The sequence below is a fragment of the Archocentrus centrarchus genome, chromosome 11, assembly GCF_007364275.1.
Source record: "Archocentrus centrarchus isolate MPI-CPG fArcCen1 chromosome 11, fArcCen1, whole genome shotgun sequence".
In the NCBI taxonomy this organism is placed as follows: Eukaryota; Metazoa; Chordata; class Actinopteri; order Cichliformes; family Cichlidae; genus Archocentrus; species Archocentrus centrarchus.
Window position 1 is genome coordinate 28466998 of NC_044356.1, and position 10470 is coordinate 28477467.

General features: G+C 40.2%; 1 protein-coding gene across 6 annotated transcripts in view; it reads left to right on the top strand.

Moving 5' to 3' along the window:
* LOC115788231 (CMP-N-acetylneuraminate-beta-galactosamide-alpha-2,3-sialyltransferase 1-like) overlaps positions 1-10228 on the top strand; it is a 48914-nt gene extending 38686 nt beyond the window's left edge. For 4 of the 6 annotated variants that reach the window (XM_030741182.1, XM_030741180.1, XM_030741181.1 and 1 more), the window contains 2 exons: positions 8694-8857; positions 9603-10228. In XM_030741182.1, the coding sequence (XP_030597042.1) occupies positions 8694-8857; positions 9603-9684 (246 nt within the window). In that variant the 3' untranslated portion in view covers positions 9685-10228. Of the gene's footprint in view, positions 1-8693 lie in introns of all 6 variants that reach the window. The other 2 variants (XR_004020573.1, XM_030741185.1) reach the window with 2 other exon arrangements.
* The last annotated feature ends 242 nt before the right edge of the window (positions 10229-10470 follow it).

The window sequence follows — 10470 nt, forward strand, 5'->3', positions numbered from 1 at the left end:
TTTTTAGTATGGGTCTGATGATGGCTTTTTTCAAGGAAGAGGGAACATGGTCACTTCGCATGGAGAGGTTGACAATAGAACAGGTTAAGGGGGTAAGAAGAGATAGATATGTTTTCACCAAGGTGGTAGGAAGAGGATCTAGGGAACATGTAGTGGTCCTCATCTTCCTGATGCTGTCCTGGATCTCTTCTGATGTAACAGTTGGGAAGCAGGTGAAGGGGTGAGATGTAGCACTCAGGCTATAATCTGAAATGACAGTTTTAGAACCTGATAGAGCTGTACGTATTGAGGAGATCTTGGATGTAAAGAAGGCCATAAACCTGTTGCATTGCTCCACTGCGGCATCAGAGGTAATGGTAGGAGAAGATTTCATAGTAAGAAGACAGTTTACTGTTTTGAAGAGCTGTTTGGAACAACCAGGGTTTCTACCAATGATGTCAGAGAAGAACTGCGAACGGGCAAATTTCAAGGAATGAGCATAGGCCCTTTGATGTGCTCTGTACATTTGTTTATGCACAGTGAGCCCCGTAGATATATATCGGCGCTCCAGGGCCCGTCCTGCAGTCTTCATTTTCCGAAGTTCATTTGAATACCAAGGAGCTGACCGAGAGAATGTAACAGTTCTTGTTTTAATTGTCGCATGGGAGTCCAAGAGGTTACTAAGATGAGTGACGTAGTAACCGAGTGCCTCATCAGCTGATGTAAAGTCTCTACAGAGGCACTGAAGCTCAGCTACAAAGCCAGATGTGTCAGTGTTTTTAATATTTCTAAAACGTATCTGGTGTTTAGGCTTGGTAGTGAGTGCAGTGGAGCGTAGTTTCAAAGATATTGCCTTGTGATCAGATACACCCAGGTCATAGGCCTGCAGATGAATAGGAAGCATGGCGCTTGTGATAACAAGGTCCAGGGTGTGACCCCCTTTATGAGTAGGGATATGGACATGCTGCCTTAAGTTAAAGCAATTTAGTAGTTGGAGAAATTCGGCAGCAAGATGATCAGTAGGGACATCGACATGAATGTTGAAGTCTCCCAGTATGATAATATTTGCTGAAGACACGAAAATGGTGGATAAAAGATGAGCCTTTTATAAATCCTGTGCACCAGTATATTTACCAATATAAGCAAAGCAAAAACATTTATTAAAAAAAAAGCAATCATTTTTTGACACAACACCGGAAACCTGATAACTCCACTGTCACTGTGTTTTGTGTACATACAGTGCTCGTACTGCGTCCCTTCGTGGCATCGCCTGGACCTCTGTTTGGCACCAAGGGAGACAGCACACACACACCCCAGGACCTCGATTCGTCCTTTAGCAACTTTTGAGACAGCCGACAGCAAGTTTTACTGTACATAATTTGGTAAAAAGTACCGGACGCCAGATTATGCACAAATAAATGGGCCAGCATAGATGAAAATAGGCCAAATCCATCATAGTTTTCTGTGGTTTACTGCATACAGTTTCCATTTTTGGAACAATGCTTCCACTTCTTGTTGAATTTGGCTGTTTTCCACACCTGCTGCCCTGCACCCACAGCTTGTTCCGTTTCTGTCTAATATCGTCAGTAGAGTCATTTTGTGAATCGATGATGGCCTTTTTTAGAGAATTCAATGAGGCCTTTGAACTGATCTGCCAGACCTGAGGCCATATCACCACAAACAACGGAATGGTGCAGTGGTGTGGATGCCTTGGCCATCAGCGCTCAAATTACACAGGCCGACCCACATTTTCTAACTATTTGAAAAGCGTACCCGGGGTATTACCCCCTTCCCCCCTGTCAGATGCTTTGTATGCTCTGGAAAATGTTGAAATTTGAATGACCCCTTAGCTTGGCCATGAAGGCAAACTTCAGTCAAACTTGAATGTGTCAATTTTAGAGTAGGGACCTCTTTCTTAGTCAGCACACTCTCAGTCTATGGCAATGTAAATCTTGGTTCACTGTGGACAGTGATGCTGTCTTGTTCATGGCAGGCGTGAGCCTTGGTTCTCCTTGAAGACTCTAATTTCCATTGATCTGAAGTTGACAGTTTGAGTCTTCTTCCAGATACTGGTGAAGTGGAGACACATGAGAATAACTTGTACTTATTACTTAATTTCTTGAACTGATGAATCTGACGTTTAAAAATGCCCCATGAAGCTTCTAGAATGGCCTTCCTAAATTCCTGACCTCAAATCTATTGAAAATTTGTGGATTAAAAGTAGGGTCTGTGCTAGGAAACTAATTAATTTAAATTAATTCTACCAATAATGTGAAGAAGAGTGGCCAAATATCCAAGAATTATGACAGAAGCTTGTTGATGGGCACCAAAAGTGTCTGATTGAGGTGCAACTTCCCAAGAGACATTTAACCAAAGTGAGTGTATGTATCCTTGTTATCGTGTATGTACACTGCTCAAAGAAATAAAGAGAACACTCAAATAACACATCCTAGATCTGAATGAATGAAATATTCTCACTGAATACTTTGTTCTCTACAAAGTTGAATGTGCTGACAACAAAAATCATCAATGGAAATCAAATGTATTAACCAATGCAGGCCTGGATATGGAGTCACACACAAAATTAAAGTGGAAAAACACACTACAGGCTGATCCAACTTTGATGTAATGTCCTTAAAACAAGTCAAAATGAGGCTCAGTATTGTGTGTGGCCTCCACGTGTCTGTATGACCTCCCTACAATGCCTGGGCATGCTCCTGATGAGGTGGCGGATGGTCTCCTGAGAGATCTCCTCCCAGACCTGGATTAAAGCATCCACCAACTCCTGGACAGTCTGTGGTGCAAGGTGACGTTGGTGGATGGAGCGAGACATGATGTCCCAGATGTGCTCAATCGGATTCAGGTCTGGGGAACGGGCGGGCCAGTCCATAGCTTCAATGCCTTCATCTTGCAGGAACTGCTGACACACTCTAGCCACATGAGGTCTAGCATTGTCCTGCATTAGGAGGAACCCAGGGCCAACCTCACCAGCATATGGTCTCATAAGGCGTCTGAGGATCTCATCTCAGTACCTAATGGCAGTCATGCTACCTCTGGCGAGCACATGGAGGGCTGTGCAGCCCTCCAAAGAAATGCCACCCCATACCATTACTGACCCACTGCCAAACCGGTCATGCTGAAGGATGTTGCAGGCAGCAGATCGCACTCTACCGCGTCTCCAGACTCTGTCACGTCTGTTACATGTGCTCAGTGTGAACCTGCTTTCATCTGTGAATAGCACAGGGCACCAGTGGCGAATTTGCCAGTCCTGGTGTTCTCTGGCAAATGCCAAGCATCTTGCACGGTGTTGGGCTGTGAGCACAACCCCCATCTGTGGACGTCGGGCCCTCATACCATCCTCATGGAGTCGGTTTCTAACCGTTTGTGCAGACACATGCACATTTGTGGCCTGCTGGAGGTCATTTTGCAGGGCTCTGGCAGTGCTCCTCCTGTTCCTCCTTGCACAAAGGTGGAGGTAGCGGTCCTGCTGCTGGGTTGTTGCCCTCCTACGACCTCCTCCACATCTCCTGGTGTACTGGCCTGCCTCCTGGTAGCGCCTCCAGCCTCTGGACACTATGCTGAAAGACACAGCAAACCTTCTTGCCACAGCTGACATTGATGTGCCATCCTGGATGAGCTGCACTACCTGAGCCACTTGTGTGGGTTGTAGAGTCTGTCTCATGCTACCACGAGTGTGAAAGCACCACCAACCTGGGAGTAACCATCTCACAGGACCTGTCCTGGACTCATCACATTAACATCACTGTAAAGAAAGCCAGACAGCATCTCTACCTCCTCAGGTGGCTGAGAGACTTCAAGCTCCCACTCAAGGTGCTCAGGAACTTTTACACCTGCACCATCGAGAGCATCATGCGTGGGAGCGTCACCACCTGGATGGGAAACTGCAACAAAGCGGGACTTTATGGCCTTAAAAAGGGTGGGTCGTTCAGCTGAATGGACCATCAGAACCACCCTCCCCAACCTGCAGGACATTTACACCAAGCAGTGCAGGCTGAGGGCTATGAAGATCCTAAAACAGCCCAGCCACCCCGGACACTCTCTTCTCCCTGCTCCCATCAGTAGTGTTGTAGTACTCGAGATCGGTCTTGGTCTCGAGACCGCTTTTTGATGGTCTCGGTCTTGTCATGGACTCGACCGCATTTGGTCTCGGTCTTGTCATGGACTCGGACCTTTTCGGACTCGGGATTTTATTTCAAGACCAGTCAAGACCACAGCTGTGGAAATATCACTAAATTGCCAGAATACTGTCCAATTTATTTGTTAACATCTTTGCTTTTATTGGATGCAAAACGTACTGATTCAAATCCAACAAAGATTGCGCTCCTCTGCCTCTCAAAGGAGCGCACCTCACAGACTCCGCCCCGGCTAGGTCGCTGCTATTATCGCTGCTTACGCCTGTATCATTTCACCGCAGTTTGCAATCTACCACAGAGCACGGACAGTTTCATTCACAGTGTGTACGTTTGATCTCACTATGGTCACGCGTGTGCTGCATAAATCGAAATAACCGCATGAACACGAAGAGAAGTAAGAGGGAAAATGAAGATCAAAGGAAAATTTCAGGCTTCCGATTCAACGAAAAAATCCCAGCATGAAAGGTAAATACCAACCTTCATGAATTTTGATACACAAACTAAAAATTTAATGCAAGTTTTAGGGCTGCAACGATTCTTGGAATAACGCAATTCGATTATTAAAAATCCTCGACACGAATTTGTTGCTTTGATGTTTCGTTTCAGCTCTGCAGCTCAGGTGTCTCCGTGTAAGCGGAGCATTTCCAAAAAAAACAAAAACGACCCTTTAACACGAGTGGATCGCTGAGATGTTTTTTTTACGCCCCCACTTCTCTGTGCTGTGAGTGCGCATGTTTGAATGTGCGCACGTGTTGTGCAGAGGATGTCAGCTGTTATTTTTTTCTTTACGTCAGCTGTAGCCACCAGAACAGATCTATAACCACAGTGTACTGGGGAAAGGGGGGCTGCCATTAGCACTAGCAATCGTTCGGTGCCCCCTCCACCCCCTTCAGTACAGAGGGGCTCCGTCAAAATGTTTTTATCAACCACCTGATCAGCAACATGAAGAACAGAGAACTTTGTAGCTGCTCCATCCACCCTGTTTGTTTCACACAGAGAAACATCTGCAGTACGGAAGTTAAAATATGCTGATGAATTGTTAAAATGAAAAATTATTTCTTATCCAATTACTTGATTAATTGACGGAGTAATCAATTGAATACTTGATTACTAAAATAATTCATAATTGCAGCCCTACTTGTATTCAGAAAGCCATAGTCAAACATTAGTTTTCAGCACCAGTAGAGCTTTGAGAAGCCTTTAAGAATAAAATATTACAGTTCCCAGCAAGATGATGTCACTTCCTATTGTTGCATTAAAAACGTGATAGTTTATGCTCACAATATGGTGGCTGATATTCAAATGTAGGAAATGCTATTAGCAGCTGAGGAATCTGGATTATGTTTTTATTGTGTATTTTTTTATGTGATTTCTGCAAACACAGTGGAAGGAAACGGCACTCTGGGACACATTAAATGCTTGATGTATAAATGTAACTTTTCTGGATTATATGCAAAAATTATCATTCTATCGATCTAATAAGGCCTGATTTAGAGTTCTGCATTGATCCTTTGTGTATAACTGAAAATCCTCTCTGAAGCAAACCTGACATGCACCTCGAGAAATGTAACTACACGTCCAAAAAAACTGATTACTGCTTTCTGGTTATGTCTTAGGCCCCATCACTCAATTAACAAGTGGGAGCGGCATTTGGTGGTTAGTATTAGCTTACTAATTAGCATTAGCATTAGTGCTGGGGTGAGGAATATTTCTTGCTAGAACCCGGAAGTTAACCATTGCCACCACCAATGGTAACAGCAGAGAAGTAAGTAAGTTGTTTCTCCGCCATTAGTACATTGAGCTAGTGGTGGGCAGATTGATCCTAATAGCGATAATATGGATGCCAAAGTTGTATTGGTATTGATCAATATCAGTGTGATGAGATCGATACTTTGGCTTCAGTTTCTCTCCTGTATGCAGTGCTGCGGTTTCATTAAAGATACGAGCTGACTGTCTAAGTGTCGCTCCTGTCACAGCACAGAGCACTTTGCTCCTCCCCACAGTGTTTTGTTATACTGTCATGTGATGCATAACATATTTTATTTGGGAAAAAAAAGGATTTTGCTATGAAACATTTAAATCAAATTTAAATTTAAATTTGTAGAAAATTAGTGAATGAAGGAACATTTTTTATTAATTTTTTTTATTATACTTTCTGAAAAATCTACCTGGAAAAAAGTTTGCATTTGTTCTTGAGTGATGATATGTAAACACTTAATTTATGAAAAAAAAATCCAGACATCAATTTATGGGGAAAATTGTTTTGTTCTATTGTTTCAGAACAATAACTTTTATTTTGATAAAGTATTTTCTACTTACATATAAACTTTGCCCAATTCTATCCTGGGTTTTAACTAATTAATGATCCAAAGGAAAAAAATCTCAAACCAGTTAAACTTCATGGAAATTCTTCATAATTATTAAAAAGTATTGGTATCAGTATCGGTGATAATGGCCCTGTGTTTACTTTACATAGGATCGATACCAAATTATGAAGTGTCGCACACAACTACATTGAGCAGCATACACCAGGAGTGATTGACAGTGCTAAGACCCTCCTCCTGGCTCTGACTGGTTGTTTTTGACTGGGAGCTTTTCAGGGAGGAGGTGTATGAGCTCCATTTTTTTCGCAGATTATCGGTCTCATACTGTCTGACATGGTGACAGTTTTAACAAATATGTAAAAACCAGATTTTTTATAAAAGTTACATCCTGCAGCTTTAATCTGTATAAGATTAAAGGCTTTAGTTCTTACTGTTGATGAGTGTTTGCCATTTTTTCAGTTTTACACATTTAGCTATGTGGTTTTGAAAAAGCACCCATTTTTACAAAGGTTGTTGGTTTAAAAACAACACAACTTTATGCATAGTTTATGAAAGGCAGAGAAAAGTTAAGACTATTGTGATGAACTATGAATAATTGTTTTACATTCTGTGATAAATGATGGAAGTCACCCAGGAGTATTAAATAAAGATGGTTATATTTATTTGAGCTGTGAGTGTTTAATATCAGGATGATTTTATGGGAATGCGGATCTTTCAGATCAATTTGAGAAGTGATTTTGATCATGTTTCACATTTTATTGTGTCATGTAGTGTCAGGCACTGGTCTTGGTCTTGTCTCGGGCTCCCCCCCCCCTCGGTCTTGGTCTCGACTGGTCTCAGACCCTAAAAGTCTTGGTCTTGTCTCGGTCTCGATACCCTCTGGTCTTGGTCTTGTCTCGGTCTCGGGTTAGGTGGTCTTGACTACAACACTACCCATCAGGCCGGCTTTACCGCTGCCTGAGGACTGAGACTGAAAGGTTGAAGAAGAGTTTTTACCCACAAGCCATCCGTCTGCTCAACTCTGAGCCCTAACTGGACTATTATTGCACAATGTAAATATTATAATATTCTATAATTCCATGTAAAGTGTGTATAGTGTATAGTATATAGTGTATAGTGTATATTGTGAATTACTTATTTTTATTTTTATTCTTCTTATTTATATATGTGTGTGTATATATATGGTTGCAAGTACAAAATACATTTCACTGTGCATTGTACTGTGTATAACTGCGCATGTGACAAATAAACACTATCTTATCTTAACATTCAAAAGTGACCAAAACATCAGCCAGAAAGCATTGGTACTGAGAAGTGGTCTGTGGTCCCCACCTGCAGAACCACTCCTTTATTGAGTGTGTCTTGCTAATTGCCAATAATTTCCACCTGTTGTCTATTCCATTTGCACAACAGCATGTGAAATTGATTGTCAATCAGTGTTGCTTCCTAAGTGGACAGTTTGATTTCACAGAAGTTTGATTTACTTGGAGTTATATTGTGCTGTTTAAGTGTTCCCTTTATTTTTTTGAGCAGTGTATATTTGTGAGCCTGTGTGGATGAGAGAAGATGTATGGTGTATATTTATTCCACCCTGGAAAAAGAACAATTCAAGGAAATAATTAAAAGCCCTCAATTGCCGTGAAATCACGGGGGGCATGATTGCAGTTTCTTGCCTCCATTGGTGATTACGTTCCATGACAGAGGCACATACTGTACACACATTACTTGCAAGCAGCAGCAGGATTGTGTGTGTGTATGTGTGTATGCGTATGTATGTGCATGTGTAGATATGTGGATATCATTCTTTGATTATTCTTTTTTCACCTTTGTTTTGTTTTTGTTTTTCTTTCTCACTCCTTTTCATACCCTTTTTGCCTGTCACGCCTGGTATAAATAAATAAAATAAAAAAAAAAAAATACAAACTAAATACATGCTAACAAGAGTAGCCTATTGTAAAACTTAAAGAGCTATTCTTGGAAAAGCAAATATGTTTGGTACACCAGCGTATTCGGATCATATTCTGAGTGCGAAAACTGCCAGACATGACAGGCTAAAAAAAAATAAATAAATAAAAGGTATATGGATTGCTAAAAAGTAATTAATTGCAAGATTACTTTAACATTAACCCTTTAACATTCCTGGGGTTCATTTCCACATGTATTTGGGCCTGTATAAGGGCCCTAGGACTGTTAAAGGGCTTAATATAACTTCAGTGTATAATTTTTGTTTCCCCAGGTCAGTGTATTTGGGTTTGGAGCAGACAGCGAAGGAAACTGGAGCCACTACTTTGGCATCCTCAAAAACAAACAAATAAAAACAGGAGCTCATCCAGGAAAATATGAATATGAACTGATTGATAAATTACACAAGAGGAAGAAAATCTTGTTTTTTAAAGGATGGTAATTTTCTTTTTCTATTTACAATTGCATCTTTATCTGAGGGAACTCATCAGTAGTAAACCTAATCCTGTGTCACAAGAATATATAAATGGAAAAAAAAAATTCTGATATGCATCAAAAAATCTGTACATATTTTCAAAAAAGGACTTTCTGCTTCACTCCAAAATAAAGGCTTAGGGTTCAGAGCAAGGGTTGGGATTGTCACTAATAATGACTTAGACCTCAGAGAGGTAACAGAAGCTTCTGTTAACAGGTGTTTATCCACAAATAAAATATGTATCATTATAATACTCTCATCTACCTGTTTCCTCCAAATCAACAAGAAACCCAAAATGCAAAGGTGTTTTGTGTTTAGCACTTTTTACTCCATGAATTAATTGATTAAATATTGAGCACCTGGATGAGTGGGTACAATGCCATTCATAATAAAGAAATGGAGTGTTTGGATAAACAAGTGTAAACAACAAAATGTTAAAGGGTTATTTATTAATGAATTATACCTTTGTGTACTACAAAATCACACACCAGTAGATAAATTCAGTATGTAAATTATAGCATTGGTTGACAGACATACAGAGGTCCATTAAAGGAGACATATCACATTTTTTTGTGTACTTTGAGTGTGTAGGAGTTCAGGAAATTTAAATACATTCTGTCCCAGTGCTGCATATATATGTTTATATTCTTGTCAGTCTGTTCAGTTTTCTCTATTCCCTGTTACGTCTTCTTTCCTCTTACTTCACAGTATTTGCTGTGGAACTGCTAAACAAGGACATGGACTTCCGGCTTACAGATTTCATGAATCCACCATTTTTTTCTTGCAGTGATTTTGTTGTCCAAGTTCAGTTATGCCGAAGTTGCAAGCAGACAAGAAAAAAAAGTTCAGTTGTTGGGTATATTAACTAGGGATGGCAAGATACCACTTTTTTTAGGTCTGATACCGATATTTTACATTTGGATATCTGACGATACCGATACAAATCCGATCTTTTTAAAAAAACAAACAAACAAACAATTGATTTCAAATGCCTGGATATATTTTACAAAAGTAAACAGTCTCTCACACAACAAAATCAAATCTTTTAGTTGTCCCACGTACAAGACTAAGAACCAGGAAGGGGCAGAGCTTATCAGGCAGTGGTGACAAAGCTCTGGAACTGTTTACCATTCCATCTCCGTTTAGCTGACACTGTGGCGTCTTAAAACATTGTTGAAAATGTTTCTGTTTAACCAGGCTTTCTGTTGACTTTATTTTTATTATTTTTCTTTTAATATGGTAATTTTAATAGGTTTTTAACATGGTGTTTTATCTTGGTTTTTTTGATCTTGTGTTTTAATTACTGTACAGCGCTTTGTGACTTTTTGTCTGTGAAAAACACTAAATAAATAAACTTTACTTACTTACAACAAACAGTTTTTTACCTGAATCCTGTTGCTCCTATGTGAGAAGGTGATGCATTGGCTTATGGATTGTTGCAAATTTCATTAGGGCTACAATTATCGATTATTTTAGTAATCGAGTATTCTATCAATTATGCCATCAATTATCCAAGTAACTGGATAAGAAATACTTTTTTTCGTATTAACAGTTCATCTGCATATTTTAACTTCTG